The sequence below is a fragment of the Eleginops maclovinus genome, chromosome 5, assembly GCF_036324505.1.
Source record: "Eleginops maclovinus isolate JMC-PN-2008 ecotype Puerto Natales chromosome 5, JC_Emac_rtc_rv5, whole genome shotgun sequence".
NCBI classification, from domain to species: Eukaryota; Metazoa; Chordata; class Actinopteri; order Perciformes; family Eleginopidae; genus Eleginops; species Eleginops maclovinus.
In genome coordinates, this window is record NC_086353.1 from 2,226,390 (window position 1) to 2,251,430 (window position 25,041).

Consider the following 25,041-nt stretch of genomic DNA (forward strand, 5'->3'; position numbering starts at 1 on the left):
ATACATCTCTATGCAGACAATGTGCATATCTACGTTTCTAATCTATTTACCAACATGATGCAACCATTTGTTGTCACCAGTTTGGCATGTCAGTATATGTTCCTGTTTTAAAAGGCTGTTCAAACTTCCCAACAGTTTTCCCGACAGACACAACTTTCCACGTGTAATTTCACTTTTACCTCGGCGTGACGTCGTCCAGCTGCTGTTTCCGGACGGCCATGATGTTGTCTTTTCCCATGATCCTCCTGGCAACGTCCCGCCTAGGAAAAGCAGCCCGACACGACAAAAAAATCTTGAAAGAACACAAAGGCACAAAGAGGCGGAGGGCGCAGCGACGGAGGCGGCCGTCTTGGGCCCCGACAGAGGACCAGGCCTCGCCATACAGCCACTCCAATTCTGAGCGAATGCTAATGAGATTGCTCTGATCCCTCCGGTGCTTCCCATGTTTTCAACACCTTCAAGGACCACATGGCGCTCGTAGCATAAAGACAACTAAATGAGAAATCTGAACGTTTTTTTGTGACGCCGGGGGCCTCTTCGCTTTTCAACCTGGCCGCCCATTCAGTGTACTTCCCCCCGAAAAAGAGAAAGATAAGAAAGAGCGTGCTGCAGGGGGTGCGGATGAGTAAACTTTTCAGGAAAATGGCATATTTGCGAATCTGAAGTAATAATCAATTTATGGCAACGCAAGGGCGAAGCCTTTGACGCCGGATGACTCACGGGTTATGGAAATTGAAAAGGAGGGCAGAGAAAGAGAAGGGAGATGCTTAAATTTGGAGGCTGTTTCTCACAACCGCTGTAATGAGATCACTAACATCTTGAGCCGGCCTCCACTATAGCCGCCAAACAACAGGCTCCCAGATGAAAGGTGAATGGGCCCGGGTTCCCGCTGGCTGGTTCAGAAGCACTTTAATAGCACAGCGCTCTATGAAAGGTTCCCGGGCAGTAGCTCATATTAGCGGCGGAGCACACTGCTTAATAGGATGATGCCTTTTGGCTTTTGTCATGAGATGATTAAGGGCTTCGTTGTCACCGGTGCCTGTTGAGCACAAGGCACTAGAATCCACTCTGCCGGGCTCATTGTCTGCGTGTACGTGGTAAGAAAAGGAGCTCTTTTGATGAAAACACATCTCAGGGATCTATCAGGTGAGCTCTGCTTTGGAGTTTCACATCTACGCCCTCCTTCAACATATCTCAAGAGCTTTGTTTTCCTCTAAAGACCCTTGAAACCATCATCGTGTTCGGACAAAGACAAATGCCGCTGAGGGCAGCAGCAGAGAGATGCTCATAATGGTCCTTGAATAAAGAAAATATGTACGCAGGTCTGTAATTAATTTATCCTTTGTATCAGCCGTGCAGAAAGCGGCATGGTTATGGTTTTTGGATAATTTAAAGGAATTTAAAGGTGATGTAAAAAAAAATGACCAATGCAAATCAACTTGTTTTATCTTCTGAATAAAGCTGTAATCTTTCAGGAGAAATAACTCAGATCCTTTACTCAAATAAAATGAGTCATACCACAGTCTAAAAATGAGTCAGGGTTAAGATTGTTACTCTAACACAGAATCATTATCAGAGAAATGAACTTGCATCAAAAGTGAAGGTAGTGCTAATGAAAAATGCCTCTTTTTAAAAGTGTTGTATCATTTGAGAACATTATTGTATCCTGTAATATGGAGCAGAATTCATGTACTTTGTGTATTACTAATTAAATAACAAGCATATCAAATGTAGAAGTACAAGGGAGCCAAACATTTACATATTTAAGTACTTGAACCCCCAAATTATACTCAAGCAGTCCTTGACTACATGTATTTTCCACCTCTGATCTTTGGGATACAGTTTGGTTTTATAGATACTGACTCTGAAAGGGAAAGGGAAGTATGTTACATTTGATTCTTAGTTTAAAGACGGACTAAATGAAGTTAAAATGATTATTCTCGCTTCAAAGTGGTGTCTTTTTCCCAAGCAAATCTCAACAGTTAATCGAACGCAGGTTTCAGCACGATCCCCATATCAATGAAAAGGCATCAAATGAGCTCCTTTTCCATCCTAAATAAAAGAAAGATTGCGTGTCCTGCGATCGCCACAGTTTTTCCTCACAGAAGACGAACGTTAGCCAGATTGACGTTAAACAGAGAATGCACTTTGTCCATTTTTTTGCAATCAATGCAGGTCCTTTCAATCAGGAGAGCTTTATACTCGGGATTAGTTTTGGTGACTTAAGAAGCTAGACTACCTCCGTACCCCCACCATCTGCAACCTGCTACCCCCCCACCACCCCTCAGCACAAGGATACTGCCAGCCTTTTCACTCCCTCCTAACAAGGCGACTCCAAAGCACAGGCCCACTCCAAGTAATTAAATCAATCCCTTTGTGCTCCCCAATATTCCCCTTCAGTGGGCGACTGCCCGAGATCTGATTCATGCATATTCAGGCTGAAGCTACAACTTGTGCTCTTACTTTTTTATCCTCGCGTCATGAGCTGCCCTCCTTGATTTCCTTATAAACTTTTTATGTGTTTATTTACATCCCAGAATCCATGGTTTCTGGGTGAGATGAGGAGCGGTCACCGACTCAAGCTGTAAGACGAGGAGAAGTTAGGGTGGGAGCCCGAAAGACAAATTGGATTAGCAAGAATTGGATTAAAGGTAAAACGGAGGGATAACAAACAAGAAAAGCTGCCTGTGATCACAGGGTTTAATATATTTCTTTTCCTCTCCGATCCCTTTCTTCTCTCTCTCCCCCCCTTTTTCTTTCTTTCTTTCCGAGTAGAGATCCCAGGCTTAAGACAGACTTATTAAAACTGGGATTAATTTGTAATGCTCCCCTAACCCTCGGGGTCAACCAAAGATGTGTTATCTAAAGCAAACAGGAAAAAATGTACTATAACAACACAACGAGGGCTTTAAACCCAAGTCTGTGGAGCTTCGGGGAGATTTTAGCTTTGAACGAAAGGTGTTATCCCTGAGATATTTATTTGAGCAGGAAAGGAAACCCCTCTTAGGACAATCCGGAAGTGGGTTAATAAAATATTTGCACTAAATCTTTGCAAATACTGAGCTTCTCCTAATAAAAACTGATTGAAAGAACTCAAAATAAATCCTTAAACATGCAAAAGGTGTCCAATAAATCAAGGTATCTGTAATCTTGATAAACCAAAATGGAGCATTACAAAAAGAGGAACACACTTTGCCTCTTTTATAAGAAAAATGTCCTGTCTTTTAATCAGCGGATGATGAGAGGTAGCAGAGAGCAGGCCATTCTCATTAGCCTTATCTTTTTGATGTAGCTCCAGCTCAGATTGTGATCTTAATCTGATTTGGTTATGGAGGCTTCGTTCACTCCGACAAACACAAAGACCTGAGGGGAACAAATCCAGAGAGCCTCCACGAAATATCACCTCCTTGTTTTCCGCAAAAGGCTTTCGGGATTGTTCCTCGGGGGTCGCGGTTCAAGGAGCCGAGTTGACCGAGCGGCCTCAATCTCTTGGCCTGGAGCCCGTTTCTGTTTTACTCCATAAAACTGCAGTCTTTGTTTCGCACTTGCACTTCTTTAGCAACCTTTTCTGAGTCTCAAAGGGTTGTTCCTGAACCACAAATTACAAATACATGATTGTGATTAAACCGTATGTTAGAAAAATGCTTACAGGAGACTGGATGTTATTGATTTAAAGGTTACTATCGAAGAAATGGTTGCACGCTGACCATCAAAGAGGGATAAAGAAAGCTTTATTGGACCTGTTTTATTGCACTAAGTATGTGTGTAGAAATTTGTAATGTAGGTTTTAAAGCTTAACACCTTTTCCACATTGATTTAATATGCAAACAGTGTTGGAACAGTCTGAAAATCTACGCTAGTCTCCCATTTATTGGAGCAAACTTGAGAACAAACACAAATACTCAAAATATGGGATTTAAATGTGTTTTATTTAACACCTGCATACATCACATATTAATCATCTCATTTATTTGTCTTCTCAGACTCAGAAATGTCTTTCCCATAAAAGCATTGTAACAACCGACACTCTGAGGATCTTTGTTCCAGCAGGCAGATGCTGCCTTGAAGCTTAAAGAGTGGTGTGTCTGGGGGGTGTTTGTTATCCTGCTGCTGGTTTCGTCACTGCTCTGCTTCACCCATCCTCCACCTTTAGGCAAATCTCGTTCTTTTGGCTCCAGGAACTGACAAAGATCGGGCGTTGGAAGTTTAATTTTACCTTTAACAATGTGGGTCTGATTCGAGATATTAACCAATTGTCTAGCAGCAGTCTGTGTTGTGAATTTGGGAAAGGGACCACAGTTTAGACTGCAGGTTTCATGATGATTTGTAAACAACTATCTAGCCTAAACTTAAGAAAGCCACCCACTCTATACAAAAACTGATTCTTCGCTTCTGGGGATTGACGAGACATCTTTCTGCAAGGCAACACGGAGGGATTTAGTCAAGGCTTTTCCTCATACTTTGCGTAAAGACGGTTATGAAAGTTAACATTTCTGACAGTTATATATCAATTTAACTATTTAGCACATGCAGGATCTCATAAATAGCACGCGAGTTTTGAGGAGATGTTGCTCGTTGGAGTAGGATATTATACCCTGTTGCACGTTCAAGGTCTGGTGGTCCACATTGCGAATTTCATCAAAAACATCTTGGAGATTTTATCCTATTATTTATTTCTGTTTCCTTCACAAAGGAGGTTTTGTTTTCGGCTAGGTTTGTCTGTTTTTTATCAGCAGAATCACGGAGAACCTACTGGCCTAATCGTCATGAAACATGGTGGACGATGTACCGTTGGTCAAGATGTAACCATTACATTTTGGAGGGGATTGGAATAACGGGGTAGCTCACTTTCATTTTGTTAATATTGCAGGATATAGCATTTGAGCTGCATTCATGTGGCGTCTGAATAATACACAAAATAGTTATAAATTGGGAAAACTCAGCTCAGAACGTCCTCAAATGTTGTTGCACATTTTCACGATTTATCTGATTTTGACCTTTGCTCTTCAATCTGGGAAATAAAATACATTTCATCTTTGGAGCATCAATTTGGGGGTTTGTTGGGTAGTGACACAGCTGTGTTGTGTTCATGTTTGTGTGAATTACGGGGATAAAATGACATTTAATTGCTGTTTAATTCCCTGTCGCTTGTAGAGCCAAGCCCATACAACTGTGTGTTGACAGTGGGTGGGCTCACGGAGAATTAAAGGTTGGCAGTGTCACTGGATTCTTAAATCATATGATTTTACCGCGTCGTTTCCCTTTGAAGAAGCTTGTTGACCCCAACAACAGAGGCGTGAATCAGCCTCGTTTCATCCCCGGCCGCTGAAAGCATGATCAATGTCTCTCGTGTCCATTTTACCATTGGTAATCCTCCACAAATTGCCCTTCGTTTGCAGTTTGTGTATCAGCTATTTGCACTGGATTAATGTGAGTCACTGGTGGCAAGTGTTCAAATCAATGTTTATTAATGGTTTCTTTAAGTGTTTAAAGATTAAGTCATTAACATATTGATGAAGTTTTCGAAGTTGCCCAGGGAGAGAAAAAGGGAGCTGGAGCTGGAGAGGGTTTGACGAGCTGCTGAACTGATGCCAGTCGCCGGAAAACAAGAGGCTGAAGAAGAAGAAGAGGAGCTGAGGGTTTCCTGAGAGGAAGGCATCAGGCACTCACTGAAGCTAGGTTTATTAAAATACGACACGCTGCAAGAACTGGATTCACTCCTCAGCTACATCTGGTTTGAATAAATATTGAATATACATGTACAAATGTGAACTATTCAGTACATTTACTCAAGTAGTATATTAAATACAAATGTGAGGTACTTGGACTTTAGAGTATTTTTATTTCTATGCTAATTTATACTTCTATTCCATTACAATTAAAAGGAAAATATTCTACTTTTTACTTTACAAAATATACTTTAACTTACTTCACAGATTCATATTTTTAAACACACACATGAGGAAGAACTTTTTTAAATGTCATTAAATTAAACTAACCAAAAACTGAAAACTGTGAAAACACTGACAGTTGATTAGCAGCAATTTTACTGAGGCCTTGTTATGTTTTGGTGGGTGTTTCCTTTGCTGTAATGTGTTTGTTTCTGTGTATGTAAATGGTCTTCAAAGACTAAAATTCCTGTCTGAATCGCCTCCATTGGACTCCTCTGTTTACTTCTGGAACACAGTGACAACACTACGTAACACTCACTCTCCTATTGGGCAGCTCTCCAACACATTGTACGTGATAGGCTAAGGGGCGGGACATCTCTAAGAGGTTGACCCATCACAACAGAGCCGGCCAGCCAACCAATCAGAGTAGACTGGGCTCTGGTTTCAGACAGAGGGTGAAAAGAGGTGCTGCAGCACAGGCAGTATGAGAAATATAAAGAGGTTTTTGAACATTAAAGCTTGGAGACATGTCCCAGGAGAGACACTAAATGCACATACTAACCTGAGAATGAGCAGAATCTGTCCCCTTTAATTATTTAAAATAACCTTTTTCATATTTTTTCAGCAATGATTACTTTTATTCCTAAATACACTTTCCTTATCATACTTAAATACTTGATAAGCACCACACTCAAAACAGTACTTTTTACAGCGCAGTATTAGAACTCGTACGAGGATCTGAATACTTCTTTCACCACTGGAGTCATTAAATGATCTCTAAACAAGGAGCTGTGTTTCTGTGTGCTTCTCGTTGTGATGCAGCGCAGTCGGCTCAGATTGATTTTACCATTCAGCAGCGACCCGCCGCAGCCCTTTGGCTCACCATGGTAATTCTCCCTCTCACCTGATAAGCTACCTGATCCATAATAAATCAATTCTAATTAGTTTTATGTGTGAAGGGAGGAGGGGGACTCTCCCCCGCCAGTCATCTGCACACCTGAAATCAGTTAATCTCCTGATTATTAAGTGCGGATTATTGATGTGAGGGAAGCGGCTGTGTTGGACGCCGCCTCTTGAATCAAGGACAAGGTTTTTGTTTGTTTTAGGGTGATTTGTGTGTGTGTGAGGGGGTCAAACATGTCCTCAAACCTCTCCTGATAAAGGTTTCCTGCCAGGCTAAAGTATAACAGTGATGGGTGCGGTCTCAGGAGCCAACAACTGTCTTTATGCACAATATTTGAGGAAAGATAAGGTGAGTAAGCAGTAAAACATGTTATATAACATCGGAAAGGTCAACATTTTTGGTTCCTGCAGCAGTCGTGGCACTTTCAGCCGCTGCATGTTTCCATTAAGACGTTGCCTTAGGTTTTTCTTCTGAAGTTTTAGACACATTTTTGACCTTCCAGCATTAAACTATTAAACTAAGTAGTCTTGTGATGGAGACCTTTCATGGTATTTAGTCAGAGCAAAGTATTCCAGTTTAAAATAATGTATTCTTTGAAATGTGTTCTACGAGATGAAAGTGACCAAAGCAAATTTCATCATCCTTAAAAATAAATAAATGTTACACTAATCCATTCAAAAGTTCAGTCTGGACCGAAGTCTGGTAACACTGACTGACTGACTCTACAATCATTATCATGGCCAAAAGGTTTGACTATTGTTTGCTTTTTTGGACCTTTATTTAACCAGGATAGCATGATAGTATGTTATTCTTATTTTTGAGGCCTGTGCAAGTAAATGGAAATGCCCTTTTGTCACTTAGGCTGATTCAGACTGCCAGCCCAAATCAGGTTTTGCATATCTGGGCAGCACAAACAAGAACAAGACACAACAAAAATGTCTAATCATTCATTGTGTTGTTGCTCATTGCATAGCAACTTTACACAACATCTAGTCTTTACCAGCAGAGGAGAGGACAACAGTCTGTGGACAGAAGTGGAAAGCATGTCATTAATGACTCACAGAAAATGGTGTGCAAAAGTTATCCTTTCACCTCATCTTTCCCTCTCTCGATGTCACACAATTGTGCTTCTAGAAGTTGGTTGTTTGCATGTTCTGTTGATGGGCTTTAATGCACTTTATTGCCAGAAGGATTGGCCTTCATAAAGGGTCACAGCGGGTGAAAGGACAAGGAACAAGTAGCGACATATCTACTGACACTTAGAAGAGTATCACAGCAACCCATGCAGATAGGTCCGGGATGTCTGGATGCATAAATCTGATCGAATCTGTTTGCAAAAAAAAGCACAAACCGTTTTAAAGTTCCTATGTGGGAGACTAACTGGATTGGCCTGCAGCCTTAAATCAACACAGACTCTGAAGGTAGGTAAAATTCAACTGCATTTAAAACTGATGTCTGGAAAAACACCTAATCTTCATAACAAAGAAAGAGCTCTGTGAGAGGAATTTTAAGAATAAAAATAAATAAATCAACACAATACAGAGAGGCAAACACGCAGCCTCCCCCAGTGATTCCCCAGTGAACAATGTGCCACCACACCTCATCCCCACCATTGATCTGCCCTGCATTTATTCCTGTTTTGGTTCATGCTCAGGCTCTCTGTATTTGAAAGTTGACGCTCCTCTCTGAAAGACGGATTCATGCATAGACTGCGCTACTTTTGTAGTCCGTGGCGGTTTCATACGATAAGCTTTTTTAGACGTTCAAAATCAATATGTAATCCTGTGCAGGGGCTTATCCCCGGGACTAGGCCATTTGTGGGGCTCTTTGAGCTTTGTTACAGGTCTTCTGGCAGCTCTGTGCGCAGATTGATTAGCTGCAGTGCCAGAATCCTATCAAATGGCCGGCTCTGATGATGGAGCGAACTCTCTCACCGCCTCTCGTTGACTGGACCTAGAGATAAGGCCCGGTGGAGATTCCCTCCCTCCTGCACACTGAGGGTTAGAGAGGTCTCTGCCCTCTGCTGCTCTCAGGCTCAGAAACAGGATCAGGAGCTTTCTGGTGGGTCTGCGTTCACATTTTAGGACATTTAGTCGAGATTTATCCAGAGCAACATACCCTATGAGAGAGAGCTACACCTACAGCAGCACCAACTCCAGCTGCTGGTGTAAATGATCTTCACTATGTACTGGGTTCGAAGCGGGATTCTTCCTGGTCTGAATTTTACATCCCTATGCTCGATTGCACTTATTGTAAATAAAAATCTAAATTAAATGTGATAGAATAAATTGCCTCGTTGTGAATGACATTTAATACTTTATTTACAAAAACATATTCTAAATGAATCTGAATTTACTCTCTTACTTTCTTGCATGTTGTGAAAGATACATACTACTTCCTCTCTTTGATTGTCTGTTTCTGAACACTTCCTTCCACTTTTATGTGCAGTAATGTTTTCTATCCACTACTTCAGGGTAAAGCATGCAAAACATTTTCATTTTGGTGCATCGTTCATCTCAGAATCAGCTGTCCATGGAGTTTGACGTGGCAGTTGAGCTGATTTCAGCTGAATACCGCGGCACCTAGCGTACGAGAAGTCAGATTTAACACGTTTGGTAATGAGGCACAGGTTTCAGATTCATTTAATGTCCATAACTCTGAAGTCTTTACTAATTTGGATAGACCTGGTGGTGTAATCATTGACGGATTTAAAGAAAACTACCAGTTCAGTCTGAGATTAGCAGGGACGCCATCTTTGTTGTGACTGCAGTGTGCAGGTTGAATTAACTCTTGAATCAACACGTTAATTGGACTTCTGGTGAGACCTATTTTGTGCAACTAATACTGCCGTTTTACGTTGTTTGAATGATGTTTGGGGGACAAATGTGTTACTAGCTACTGATTGTTTAAGACCAATAACAGCCAGCAGTTACAGACAGAAGGAACTCAACATCAGTCCCAATAATGGCATGGAATGAAAGGACATATTGGGTGCACACTTGGATAAGTTTAGATGGAAAATGTCCTCCTTTTAAAAGTACTTGGGCCAGTGTTGGGACCCAGAATTGATCGAATGTCTTTGGTCATCATTAAACCACCCTTAGGCCAAGCCATTTCTGCTTTGTTAGTGTTTGAATTGAGGGCATTGAGGTGTAGCAGAAGTGGAAATTGTGAGATAGTAGTAGTGCTCAATAAGAACTCAGAGGATCCCCAGAGTCATTGCGATTCATCGTCTATGAATACGAAAGTGTTCCAAACCAAAGTGTCAAACACTCAGACCATCCTGAGAGTTAGGGTAGAGTGTTGTGATTGATTTTGTTGAGCACAGATGCATCGTTTTACATCTGCAGAGCTATTTATGCACACACACCTCAACCTGACCAACAACAGTTCCAGAGTTGCTGCTTTTCATTTGGGTGAAATCAACTTCTCTGTCACTTTTATGTGCCGTTAAGTTCCTCTGCTAATGGATGCTAACGGAGCTTTCGGAAGATATACTGTTGCTCTGTTTTTGTTCGTTATTTTGTGTAATGTTTTATTTGTCGTGAAGGGATCATCCTGAATATATATTTTTCCAATCAAGGGAAATAAGCGTCTCAACAGGATGTTTTTTAATGCTTCTCAGTGTATATTTAGTGTGTGCGATCGCCTCTCCTCATGTCTAAAAGGTAAATGTAACTCTGTCCTGTGAAAGCACTGACATGTGTTGAATGATCATGTGACTTTATCTTCCCAAAAAAAACACTTTCCTAATTGTTCTTCAAAAAGCAGCCATTTTGCTTTAAGACTTCTGGGAAATGCTTTTTATCGCCTTCAATATTTCCCTTTCTCTTTTTTTGTGTGTCAGAGCAGGGAGGGTTGATGGGGAATCGGTGCATTCCTGCGTGCCTCGCCAGCGCTCACATGGTTACCGCTGCTACGCATTGTTGGAGATATCTGAATGAGCGCTGGCCATGCAAGTTTTAACGTGATTGCCCGAGGGGCAGCAGAGTGAAAGAGTGAAGAACAGAGCCAGAGAGAGACAGAGAGAGGGGGGCATAATCCTAAAAGGATTGGAAGTTAAACCCCCCCCCTGCAACCACACACACACACACACACACACACACACACACACACACACACACACACACACACACACACACACACACACACACACATCCAAGTAATTTCCTCCACACACACACACACACACACACACACACACCTCAGTGTTTCAGGGGGTGATGGGTACTGGATGGGGTCAGTTGGTTTCTGGTGTCTGATTTCTCCCTCCCCTCCTCTTCTTCATTGTTTGCCTTCTTAATGAGGGGGGCGGGACCACAGCAGGTGATTGACAGCTACATGCTCCTCTGTCTCTGAGTGCTCTGTACTGTACTTGACACTGAATGACGAGATGTTTCTCATTTCCTGTTTCTGCAGCAGCTCCTCAGGTGTCTGTCAGTCAGAGCAGGTTTCATAACAGCTCTGTAAAAAAAGAAAACAGCAGCTGAGAAAGAGTAGTACATTTACTCAGGTATTGCACTTCACTTTACCTGAGTATCTTCCTTTTATGCAGCTCCACTACACTTTGGAGGCCAATATTTTATTGTATGCTCCATTACATCACATTACTTTACATAGCCAGATTATTAGCTAAAAAATATATATAAATCAGCTAATAATCAAACATTTACATAAAATGATTGGTTAAAATATGCAGCAGCAGTACACACAGTCATTCAAATGATCTCCAAATGTAATGTAACATCAGAAACGACAGAATAAACTGTACCGTTGTAAAAGAGTTTTGATTCTTTGGAAAGGGTTATCTTTGCAAATTAATTTAGATTATGAAGTGAAAGACTGAACTCTGTTGCACCATGTCAATTGTAAAGTCAACACAAACAACTGCACACTGTAACATTGGATGTAATATCGCAATTGGATATGATAACTAAATCAGTGAGGCAAAAATATTGTGTTGGATGGATTTATGAACCGATCTGATCTCAGATTATTCAAACGATGCATGAAATGGTCAGAAATCCACCGATTAAACATCACTTCTTAATCATAGCAATGGATTCGCAAGGGAATCATTCATCAAACATGTACTACACCTTATATCAATTAAAGGTTCACATTTGTTAATCCACTGTTTTAAATTTGAAGAACAATTAGAGATGTTATTTTCCTGAAGTGAAAACAGGACTTTAGGAGGAGATAGATTGTTTTAAATCCAGGTACATACGTGGGAGACCTTCTTTAAATGTGTAAAAACAAACTAATTAAAACAAAAGCTGAGCCTGCATTAGCTACTTTATGTTTTCAACTAGGAAGTATATATCTAACACTTTCCAGGCTCGATTTAGAAACCAGATCTATAAATGTATTTTCCACTAATGACGTCTCCCCTGTTGAAACACTGATATAACTGTCTTAATGAAAGTGGTCATGCTTTTAATTTGAAGTGTGTCTTTCTACTGGACTTTGAGTCTGAAAATAAAGCTGTTGTTGATGAAGTGTCTATTCTCCTTTCAAACCACACACATACAGCCACTTTTAGGGAAATTGTGATGTTCATTAAATCTGGATTGAGTGACTGATCCAACCTCATGATCTATTATTTGCTTAAACAGGACCGTCAGAAACTGTATTTCCTGGCCTATAACTGTTGCTTTGAGGAATGCTTTCACCTCTCTCTCTTCCTGTTTTTCCTTGAATTTAATTATGTTACTCCACCCCTAAATACATTATTTCATTGAGTATATTTGTGTTGAACTTATTTCTCCTGTGGTGAGCTGCAGTTTTCTACTCCATCATCTCCACAGACACAACTCTTTCATTTCTGAGATGTCGGACGCAGAAAACAAAGTGTCAGCTGGGTCAAGCGAGTCCATAAATGTCAGAGAGACGCCTCACTATCACTCTCATTCTCCAAATGTTGAGAGCACTCCTCACACCTGCAGGTCTGCAGCTGATCCAAAGCATTTCCTGTATTGATATTGCACATTGCATGAAGGTACAACATCTACTGTTTCTTAAAGTGTCAGCTCCCTTTAAAGCAATTTCACATTTCCAAGTAGTCATGTTTACATTTATTTTGTAATCCAAACAGCAATTTTAAAGTATTAAGAGGAAAACAATGTTTAAAAATATGAAAGATCAAATGTATTCACTGCAAGAACCTTTTTCTAACCAACAAAAATATATAAATAAGTATGCCCCACGGTTGTTGTAGGTTAATCCTTTAACAAAATTACATTTAAAACAAAGATCAAGAATAAGTTGTGTTATTTCTGCTGTAAGAACAAGTGTTACAGCTTCTGTGATGTACTGGATGTTACATAATCACATGCCGGCCTATTTCCATACGTCCCCGTCCCGTCTCATGTCATAGTGAAAGGTGTTAAGTCTCCATGCACACAGAGTTTCTGAATTAAAATCAACCCGTTTATTTTCACTTTGAAAGTTGCTGAGACACTGTAGGCCTTTGAAAAAGCATGCATACATTTTGTTGGTTTGTGTTTTCTCTATAAATTCCCACAAACCACATTAAAGAATAACTTTTGAACATGTTGATTTCTAGTTTTACACTTTCCCATCAACATAACAATGTCCCTTTTAAAATGCACAGTGAATATTTCTCACAATCTATCTATACCTAACGTTTGTATTCATCTTAACAATCGGCCAGTTATTTAACACCTCAAACAGTCACACAGTTTATCAAATTATCTTCTGCAAGAAATCACCTTTAACACCAAAACCTACTGAGAAAATCAGAAGCCTTTCAAACACACACAGCTCGCTTTTCTACAGGTCATCACATGACACACACACACACACACACACACACACACACACACACACACACACACACACACACACACACACACACCCTGGAGGAAGAAATAGTTTGAGCATTTGAATTTTTAGCATCAATTTACATCATCTCAAACATGACAGCTACAATTTCAAACCTTATGAGGAAAGTGCTGCCTCTTTAAAAAGTTGTATACATATCATTTAAACTACAACCACTCAACAGGGGAACACCAGGTTGGACTTTTTCTTACCTGAGCGTCCCAGCAGAGCAAATGTTTTCCTGTTGAATCCAAATCCAAGTGTTTTTGGTTCATGTTTTCTTCTGTCCCATCTTCACCTGCCTGCTGAGCTGCACTTCTCCTGCAGCCTGAAGCCAAACTCAAGGTTGTCAGCTGATTTTAAAGGGTTTTTTTCCACCCGTTTGTTCTGCGTCTGCACGGCAGGTTTTGCGTGTGGTTTTTTTTTCCTGTAAAGTGTGCAGCAGCCTGGCCGGAGCCTCCTCTGCATGCTTTCTGACAACCTTGGATTTTATGCATCATGCTTTTAATAAGCGCCGACAACACAGAGGAGAAGCCTCTCTTCAAACTTAACCCCCTCCACCTCACACACACACACACACACACACACACACACACACACACACACACACACACACACACACACACACACACACACACACACACACACACACACACACACACACACACACACACACACACCTCTTAAGGCTGCCTGATCCTTGGATTTGCTGGGCTTAGTATTAAGAAAATAGTCCTGCAATTTGGGATTAGACCCCAAAAACCCTCACAACAACAATGACTCCGTCCATTTGATATCTTGATACTTGTGATCAATTACTGGCTTTGTTGCCGTCGGCCACAGCCAATTTTTGAGGGCCCACAGAGGAAATGAGACACCAAATATATGCAACATCATTTTCACACAACCTGTTTTCTTTTGAGTGTATTATAGCCTGTGTTCCTGCAGCAGGAGGCCACCGTAAGGGTACATTTCCTGCATTATTTAATGAATTATATTGCGTGGAACTTAAGCATTTCACTAATAGGTTACCTTATTCATCTGTAGAAGGCCTATACTTATACTTTTCAGAAAGCATTGTTAACGTAGCCTCTGCATTTGTTTAAGTTACCTATATTATGCATGTGTGTCAATAGTCACACATGCATTTACGAAAAGCAGAAGAAAACACATATTTATGATGCTTGATTCTTTAATGCGTCCTGGTTAATTAATTCACATGTCATTCAATTTAAATAGCTTAATTCAGGACAGCAGCACCTCTGTTTAATCAGATAATCATGTTTAAGTAGTGCTTTTTTTTTCTTGGCAGATATTCTTTAATTATTTCTGAACTGAATCAGCTGGTTGAGATCAGTGTTGTTTAAAGGCGAGAATACCTCCTGTTTAATTCAATGGATGCACTACAGTTTTATATTTAGAGTTAATAAAAAAGATTAAGCCCGATATATTTTTGACCTTTGGACAATTTTAAAGTGTTTTGTTGCAACGAAAACTACTTTAACCCTGATAGTGTTGTGGGTCTGAAGGCAGCCTTAATCAGCTAGAAGATCATGGGTCAAATGTAATGGGTCACTTGGTAAACCATAAACCACATTAAAGCGTAATTGTCGTTTTGTTTACGATGCAAATAAGCAAAAAAATGTGCCATTTTAATTTGACTTCTTTCTTCTTAGGCCAAGTATGGGTCAAAGGGCTGTGCTAATAGCATGATAAAGCAAAGCAAGTAAAACATTACAGACTGCATAATTACTGTTTGATGTAACTAGTGTGTCTTACATTAGCGGCTAAATCACACACGAGTCGCTGTAATGGCAGCCGGCCGTCTCTCTCCTTCAACTTTACTGACACGAACCTTCTATCCGCGTCATGTGACACGCGTTCCATCCGAAAGGGGCGGGTGTTTCGGCGCCAAGCTCGCAAGCCGATTGGTCGCCCGCATCCCCCGTCCATGTGCGGTGTGCAGTGATTGGCTGGAAGGACTCAGAGCCGAGCGCTTCCTTGACTCATAGAGCGTCGGGCCTCCGAGACGAGCATCAATCTCTTTATCCGTCAACACCGACAGGAGAGAGAACTAGTGCGGAGCAAGAGTCATAAACAAGGTTATTTTTTTAATTTCCCTGCGTTGAGATGTGTATTTACTAGTTTCCAAACTGCTGAACGTGCGTTACTTCTGCCAGAAAAACAACAAACTTTCCTCCATGTGGATATTTCTCGAAATCTGGATCTCTTTGGTTTGACATTTAACAGGGATTAAAAGAAAGAAGGAGCAGAAAAGGTGAGGCTATACCTGCTTTGATTTGATTTGTATTACTCCTGTTTATTTGCACTGTATTGACAATAACATACCAAATGCCATCGCTTACACCAACATTAACCTCCTGAAATTATATTTATTTAAAAGATATGTTTAAGTACATTTTTATTAGGAGCTCTAAAACAAGACTGCTATAAATGTATAGTTTTTGTACAACAAAAACACACTGTTTTGCATTTATTGGCGTATTTGTTAAATGCATATTTTGTATGTATTGATTTGTTTTGTCTCCTATAACAACGAGGAAAATATAGCATTTCTTTATATTTGCAGATTATTTCCCTCCATATTTAAAGTAACTTTTACTTAAAGGTGGGCTTTATCTTTTTTAAGGTGCATTTCCTCCCTCAGTTTAACCTGCGGTCCGGTTACTCTCCTGATAACAGCCATTCTGCTAATTGTCGCCCTGTAGATCTAATCTAAATTGTAATGGACTTCATTTGCAAACAGTTTTAATGCATTTACATTATGTGCCAGGGCTCCTTCCTGCGGTTATGGAAATAAGAAAGTCTTTATGTGGAGTGTTAACGCCTCAGTTCAGATCCTTTCACTGCAGAAAAAGCTGCTATTAGTCCGAAATGTGAGCATTTACCTGCTAAAAGGACCCCAGTGGATTATGGAAATTCTTATCTAAATACATTGTCTTACACTAATACTGACAGTTAATTACTAAGGGAGTTTATTAAGCTAATGTCTAAAGTTCTGCAGGAAACAAAGAAGTGAATCAGGATATTTATTAATCCTGACATTAAAGTATGTGTCTCTTTACAGGCTATATATGGTGTCAATTTAATTATGTATACTTGTTATCATCAGTCACTACCTTTAACCACATGTTTGTTATTTAATTAAGCCATATTTAATACGCTATAGCCTACTAACTATTGTTCAGCTTTAGTTATTTAGTTTTATTTATAATGTGAACGTGAATGTTTAACCTGTTTTCATCGTGTTTAAGGTGAGGTTTTTTAATGGCTTCAAAAATAAGAATAAGTCATAGGGACAAATAAATATAAATATTGCATTACATTACAGTAAAATAAAGGCAAAAGTAGCCTTAAAGTCAGCACGTGGATATAAAGCAAATTACATTTAGTCTAAAAAAAACAAATCACTAATTAAGGTCTGAAAATCCAGATGTAGAAAAATAAACTGCGTTTTATTTAAAGCATCATCACTTCTTAAAGGCTGAGTCTATAAGTGAATAAAGAAGTCTGACATTCCTGCAGAGATATTCAGAGGTGAGAAAAGTCTCAAGTGGCCTGTAATTTAAACGTGTGTCTCCACAGGTCGATTTAATTGTGAGCTATTGAATTAATTAAAACGTAATGAAGATCCGAGCGATAACAGGCCTCTCTGACGCATCCTGAGCGAAGTCTGCGCTTATCACTGGGGTCTTGATTAGCAGCATTTTACCGGCCCTTATTATCATTACATTTCATAATAAGACAGACTCAGTTTATAGTGACATTTTGCACCTTAAATATGACTTTACTGAGACTGACAGTAGCTGCTGGCATAATGTCACTTTTTATTTCACATTTATTAAATATTGGGATTTTTTTTTTGGACCTCGTTTCCACATTTGTGCTTGAAGTGTCTTCGTGGCCTGGACGTCCCCTTTTAATGTGGATTTAACAATGTAACGTGCAAATGCAGATCAATTCTCCTTAAAACCAAAGTATGTTCCACTTTTATTGAAGCTTTTTTGTTCAGATTTTGTTTCCTTTCCTCATTTCGTAAATAAATCCCAGGATTATTCCCGAGGCCATCTGGATTCATTAGTTTGTGAAATCAAATCGTAAACGTGTCCAAGCCGTAAAATACACACGTTTTTGTTTACAATCCGGAGGGTTTATTACCTTTAAAATATGCATAAAGTTAATATAAATAAAGTCGCTTAAAAAGTCAGGGTTAGGGTTAGGGGGAAATGTGACTTTTAATCAGTTTGGTTTAGAGTTTGTTGGATAATAAAAGTGGAGGCCTTCGTAGAAAGTAAAGTGTGTTTTGCTTAATGAAGGCTACGGTTTTGTAGGATGCAGTTACACCTTTAACCGATAATTAAATAGTTTATTTCAGGGAATTTAGGCGTGATTTCTTGCCCAAACTCACCGTGCTTCTTTGTCTCGCAGGAGCTTTCAACACGGTTCAAAACACGCAGTGAAATTAGTATTTATAAGTTGTAAAGTAGTGAGTTATTTATAAGATAAAGTGACTGGTCTCAAAAGTCTATTATAAGTGTGACTTTTAATAACTTTATATGTGTTTGGTGAAGTGTTTGGATAATAAAGAGGAGGCCTACATTTGGAAAGCAACATGTTTTTCTGCTTAAATGAACACACTCTGGGTTTGCACGTTGCATAATTACAAAGTGTATTTCGACCTATTTCTTGCCCAAACTCACAGTGCTTCTTTGTCTCGCAGTATAGCTTCACACCGGGGATTTTCACACCGTCACACCGGGAGACCTGCACCTCTCCGTCCGTCCAGACCCCCGGTCCCCCCTCAGGGCTCCAGCATGATGTCTTACCTCAAACAGGCCCCGTACGGGATGAACGGGATGGGCCTGAGCTCCATGGACCTGCTGCACCCGTCTGTGGGATACCCCGGTACGGACCAAATATAAGGAAAAACTAAACCAGTTAAAGCAGAGAAAGCATATTTAACTTTACAGGAAATGAATGACCGTGGTTTGAACAACATAAGGGTTTAGATCGGAACCGCGACGAATGAAGAGCAAAATAACGTCTTAAAAATACAACTCCATTATATAGTGGTTGACAACAGTCAGCAGTTTAGATTACATTTATCTTATTGTAAAATCTGTAAACTTAGTCTGTGGTGTAACAGTTTTTTATTTGTACTTGAGGCTTTTATGTTTATTTCCCATACGGACCAGATTATGCAAAACATGACTTAGATCTACAGGAAATTATTCACTTTTGTGTGCAATTCTTCAGTTTAAATAACATTTCTCTAAATAATATCAGCAATAACCACATTTTTGGATATCTACTTATTGACTATGCTGTGTTATGATTTTAAGCTTCAATTTGTATTTCGATACCTCACGAGTTTAGTGTTTTTCTTACGTTCATTTTACGTGATTAGTGTATTTTTACACCGATAATACATCCAACCTCAAACTGTTTCTGTTAGTAATAACAAATCAATAATACACTGTGATTCTTAGTCTGTGCTTCTGCATTTTGGGCCACAATTTACTTTAATCGTGACGATAAAGCGCTCCTATATCGAAGCACTTTTTAAAACGCTTTTTTATACTAGAAAGATTTCGAAATAAGCGGAAGAAACTGAAGTTCTGCAAGTAGCTAAGAAATGAAAACCAAAAACAGGAATGAAGACACGACACGAATTAAAAAGTAAGACTATCCAAACAACTGCATTTACGCAGGACAGATCTCGGAGTTTACAACAGGATTCAGTCTCTAACTTTTTTGAGCAACACTGAAGTTGTAGTTGAGAGTTCTGGAAAAAGTAATTTATGATGTTTCTTTTATCTTTCTTCCAGGAAACCCGCGGAAGCAGCGCCGCGAGCGGACCACCTTTACGCGGACGCAGCTGGACATCCTGGAGTCGTTGTTCGCCAAGACGCGCTACCCGGACATCTTCATGAGGGAGGAGGTGGCGCTGAAGATCAACCTGCCCGAGTCCAGAGTCCAGGTAGGAAGAACTACACATACTTTGGGTTGTCAGGAACATTTATGAGAACGTTTTTAAAGAAACTGGGAACATTTAAACTTAGTTCTAATGTTGGAGAGTGTTTCCTTTAACTTTAATCTGCTGAGGTTTATCAAATCACTTCCCACTTACATTAAGCAGTAAGAAGCACTTTCACTTATTCAATAAGAGTAATACATAAGTGTAGAAATACTGTGTTGCAAATAAAAGTCCTGAATTCAAACGTTGACTCAAGCAAAAGCACAAAATAATTAGCAAAGTAATCATTATCCATATTGGCCATTTTCAGAATTCTGTTTATTATTTTGGATTATAATATAGTGGTGCCTTAATGTATAGAGCTAACATTAATGACTTTGTATGCAGTTAAAATAGTACATCATAGGTCCTTGGTTGATTTTCTATTAATAATATGAACCTACATTAGTAACTAACTAATGTTATTAAATAAATACAAAATTGTCATGGATTAAAAGTACAATATGGTATAAAATGGAAATACTCAAGCAAAGTACCTCAAAATTGCACCAAATGTATTGAGTTCCCTTCCTGTTTATAAGTGTTACACTTTGGCAAAGAGTCAGATGTTGAAAAAGGTAACTACTTGCAGTTAATTCAGATATTCAGAGGTCACAGCAGAAAGCGTGCACAGCTCCAGTTTCCTTGAGGCGGATAGTTTCATGCTCTACAGTTACGTCTCATTTACTTCTCTAAATAACAAATCGTCCTCAAAGACTTCAGGTTCTAAACTCCTGACCGACTTTCTGCGTTTCACCTCAGGCCTCGGCACAATTAGCTCCAGAGTTAAAGAAAGAAAAGTTCAGCTATTATTGATCAAGTAGAGACAAGTCTTTAATCAAAGGAGAGAATTTGGCCGGGCTCTGGCTTTTGATGCGGGGAGCTTTCTTTAGAAAAGGCTGAGAGAGGTTTTCCAGCCCCGGCTTTAGCGGCCCTCTGCTGGGCTTAAAGCTGCAATTATGGCTGCAGCTTCTCGGCTTTCTGCTGCTGCTGACAGGCCGCTTCTACAGCCTTCACTGATTCCCCTCTGACAGCTATCAGGATTACCAGGACAGCAGTAGTGGCTGTTGTTATTTTTCTGGAGACACATTAATAGTATTTTAATTTAGCTATTATAGGCCCACTGCAAGTACCACTGATTCACTGTTAGAGGAGTACATCTCTCAGTGTGAAGTCACTGGCTTTAACTCCAGTTCAAAAATCATTCACAACTGTACTACACACGTTGTTTTTTGTCTTGTTAGCATAAGTCAGCCACACTGAGGAGTTGTTTGTGTGTATTTAGTTTTTATAAATATATATTCTACTGTATATTTTTTATAAGAACTTCAAAACATCCACAAAGTCCTGAATTTAGTTCCATTATTGTCCCTGATGGGTTTTAAAAGTAATCAAAACTGGATCAAACACTGCAGGTCTGAATAATCATCCGAGCAGAAAATCATCAAATCTTTAAAAAAAAAAACACTTAAAGGTAAAGGGTAATTTATTTATGACCTTCCTGTTTACTTTATTTTGAAAAACCACTTGACCGTTTGAGTACAATACAGTAGCATTACACTCTGCATAGCTGCACATTTTCATTAATACCAGTTGTCTCTGAGTTTCTGTTACTGTTTATAATAATATTAATCATTGAGTCAGACAAATATTTCGTCATCTTTTTCTTATTATGCAAACATCCCTCAATTAGGGAACATGTACTGATTTGTGGCTCAATGTGTTTTACCAAAGAACAGAATTAGTTTACATTTGATTCGTCCAGATCTTCTGGGAGGTTTGAACAAAAGTGTCTTCTCCCAGAGGGTATCCTTAATTGGAACTAGTTTTCACTGAAAAAGTAGTCCCTATGAAAGCTGTGCAGTTTGGATTAATTTATCTGTGATTTACCCAGAGCTCAGGGGAATTTGTTTCAGGAAAACGATGATCAAGATGTTGTTAAAATGTTATGTTGGAGTGATGTTAGCGCTACAATCAAAATTCAATTCACGTTTATTATAATAGGGACTTGGGGAGTGGAAGTGGAATCCCAAAACCTGGAAAAATCAGACAAACGTTTCTGCATGCCATGTTTTTTCTATTTGAGTGAAATTCCCCTTTAAAGTATGTCTTTAAGCTGTGATGTTAAGTATGGGATGGTGTGATTCATCCAAAATAAACACACACATTCCATTAGCCATTAAAAAGAAAACAGTCTGTGGATGAGCTGCAGCCAGCAGTAAAGGTCAAAGGTCAGAGCCTCAGCCCCTCAGAAGTCGTTCAGTTCCTGCCAGCTACGTCAGCTTCGTCTGTTTTTTGGTTTCTGACACCGACATGTGACGCTGACCTCTCGCCCTCTCCTCCCTCCTCAGGTCTGGTTTAAGAACCGGCGGGCCAAGTGTCGGCAGCAGCAGCAGAGCAGCAACAGCGCCAAGGTGAAACCCATGAAGAAGAAGTCGTCTCCGACCAGAGAGAGCACCGGGTCGGAGAGCAGCGGCCAGTTCACCCCGCCGGCCGTGTCCAGCTCCGCCTCCTCCGCCTCCTCCACGTCCTCCTCTTCCGTCTCCTCCGGCCACGTTGGTCCCGGCCTGATTAGCACATCTACCTCCGTCACCACCCCGGTGTCGTCCATCTGGAGCCCGGCGCCAATCTCCCCGGCCCCGGCGCCGCCTACACTTCCCGACCCCGCCGCCCCCACCAGCGCCTCCTGCATGCAGCGCTCAGTATCGTCCTCAGGGGGCGGGGGCACGCCCTCCTACCCGGTGTCCTACAGCCAGACAGCAGCGGCGTACAGCCAGGGTTACCCCACCTCGGCGTCAGGCTCTTATTTTGGCGGGGTGGAGTGCGGCTCCTACCTGGCGCCCATGCACTCCCACCACCACCCACACCACCAGCTCAGCCCCATGACTGGTAGCTCCATGTCGGGACACCCGCACCACCATATCGGCCAAACATCAGGGCACCACCACCACCACCACCACCCGTCGCACCACCACCAGGCGTACAGCGCGCCCGGCCTCTCCTTCAACTCCACAGATTGTCTGGATTACAAAGAGCAGACGGCGGCAGCCTCCGCCTGGAAACTCAACTTCAACGCCTCCGACTGTTTGGACTACAAAGACCAGGCGTCATGGCGCTTCCAGGTGCTGTGACCTCCTGAGTCGCTCCTCCTCTTCCTCTTCTTCTTCTTCTCTGCTTACAAAGACGTTCTCTTTTTGTTGTTGGTGGTTTATTTTTGAAGATCTAATAGTAGAGACATTTTAAGAAAGTTTATTTGTGAACGAACTGAAAAGGCGCACAGGTATCTGAAGCCTCGGGTTTTCTTCGGCGGATCGACTCGTCCTGGATTATTTTTCTACTCGAGAAAAAAACGGACCAACTCTTGAAGGCCTTTCGTAGTAAAATTTCAGTGGAACCTGCAAGATTGTGCAGTCTTGGATCATCTCTCTGATCAATCAATAACTTTGGGATTATTCTTCGGAGAAATGACGTGAACAAATCGGACTCTTGAGCGGGCTCGATGCTGCTATGATTTCCAGGCTGATGTTCATTTCTATCTGATTTCCAACTCTCATCTTGTTCAGACACGCGTCGTCCAGCCTGTGTTGTATTTTGGAGATTGAATTGCAGCACTTGTTTATAAAGGTGAAAGATTTTTGCTATCTGTTCTTTGCGGAGGAAAGGAAATGAAAAATGTGAAATTAGACACGCAGTCAGTATTCCATTGAAATTTGAAAATATGTACATTCATGTCTTTATAATAAAGTCTTGTTAAAACATGAGCAGTCCACACTTATTTCTACGATGATTGGAGTTGGCATCGTCAACTGAGTCGTTCCCATCATGACGCAATCATTGCGGCTTTAAAACAAATGACACTGAACTGGTTTAACTGGTTTTAAAGTGTAAACAGAGCCACATGAACAACTGCTGGATTGTTATTGATCACAACCAGCAGCTCCGACCTGCAGGATTGAATCGACTGTTTGTCCGTGCATTAACCACATACAGTGGTATGCAAAAGTTTGGGCACCCCTCTGAGATTTCATGACAATTTGCTTTTCCTTTATAATAGAAGATCACAGCAACAACATTTGTTTTCCTACAAAGATGTAGACGTTTTAGTGTTTTCCAGACCAAAATTCTTAGGGTAGCATTACATAGTTTTATTATAATAAAATAAAATGCAAAAAATGGGATGTGCAAAAGTTTGGGCACCCTTATAAATAGCATTCATTTCAACACCTGTACGGATTTATAGCTGACAGGTTGCTGCACAAAATTGCTTTGATTAGCTCATTAGACCTTCAATTACAAAGACAGGTGGAACCAATCATGAAAAAGGCTATTTAACATAGGTAATAGCTGGCTGTGCCTGGCCTAGGTTCTTTCTTAGGGAGTGGCAAGATGGGGACCTCAAAACAACTCTCCACTGACCTGAAAGTTAAGATAATCCAACATTATAAATTAGGAGAAGGGTACAAAAAATTATCTGACAGGTTTAAACTGTCTGTCTCCACAGTCAGAAACGTAGTTGTGAAATGGAAGGCCACAGGAACAGTCCGTGTGAAGGAAAGATGTGGTAGGCCGACAAAAATAGGGGAAAGGCACAGGCGAAGGATGGTGAAAATGGTCACAGAGAAGCCACAGACCACCTCCAGAGAACTACAACAACATCTGGCTGCTGATGGTGTAGTTGTTCACCGTTCCACAATCCAGCGTACTTTGCACCAGGAAGAGCTCATTGGAAGGGTGATGTGCAAAAAGCCTTTCCTGAGTGTTAATCACAAGAAGAGTCGCATGAGGTATGCAAAAGCACATCTGGACAAGCCAGAAGCATTTTGGAACAAAATACTGTGGTCAGATGAGACCAAGATTGAGTTATTTGGTCATAACATGAACAGGTATGCATGGCGAAAAAAACACACTGCATTCAATGAAAAGAACTTGTTGCCCACTGTAAAATTTGGTGGAGGATCTATCATGTTATGGGGCTGTGTGGCTAGCACAGGTACTGGAAAACTTGTTAAAGTTGAGGGCCACATGAATTCCTTACAGTACCAGGAGATTCTTGACAAGAATGTTCTAGAGTCAGTCACAAAGTTGAAGCTACGCCGGGGTTGGATTTTTCAGCAGGACAATGATCCTAAGCACCGATCAAAATCCACCAAGGAATTCATGCAGAAGCACAGGTACAATGTTCTGGAATGGCCATCCCAGTCCCCAGACCTTAACATCATTGAAAATGTATGGATTTATTTGAAGAAGGCTGTCCATGCACGGAGGCCAAGAAACCTGACTGAACTGGAGACGTTTTGTGTGGAAGAATGGGCCAAAATACCACCTGCCAGGCTTAAGGGACTTGTCTGTGGCTACAGGAGGCG

The 25,041-nt window shown here is 40.6% G+C and overlaps 1 protein-coding gene across 2 annotated transcripts; it reads left to right on the forward strand.

Moving 5' to 3' along the window:
- Positions 1-15,692: 15,692 nt before the first annotated feature.
- On the forward strand, positions 15,693-23,281 carry LOC134864905 (homeobox protein OTX1 B-like). 2 transcript variants are annotated; one of them, XM_063884235.1, is made up of 4 exons: positions 15,693-15,919; positions 18,383-18,567; positions 19,491-19,642; positions 22,030-23,281. In XM_063884235.1, the coding sequence occupies exons 2-4, from the start codon at positions 18,477-18,479 to the stop codon at positions 22,807-22,809; spliced, it is 1,023 nt and encodes a 340-aa protein (XP_063740305.1). In that variant the 5' UTR covers positions 15,693-15,919; positions 18,383-18,476; the 3' UTR covers positions 22,810-23,281. The 2 variants fall into 2 exon arrangements, with proteins under 2 accessions (XP_063740305.1, XP_063740306.1); XM_063884236.1 differs by having other exon boundaries at positions 15,704-15,919; positions 18,388-18,567.
- The last annotated feature ends 1,760 nt before the right edge of the window (positions 23,282-25,041 follow it).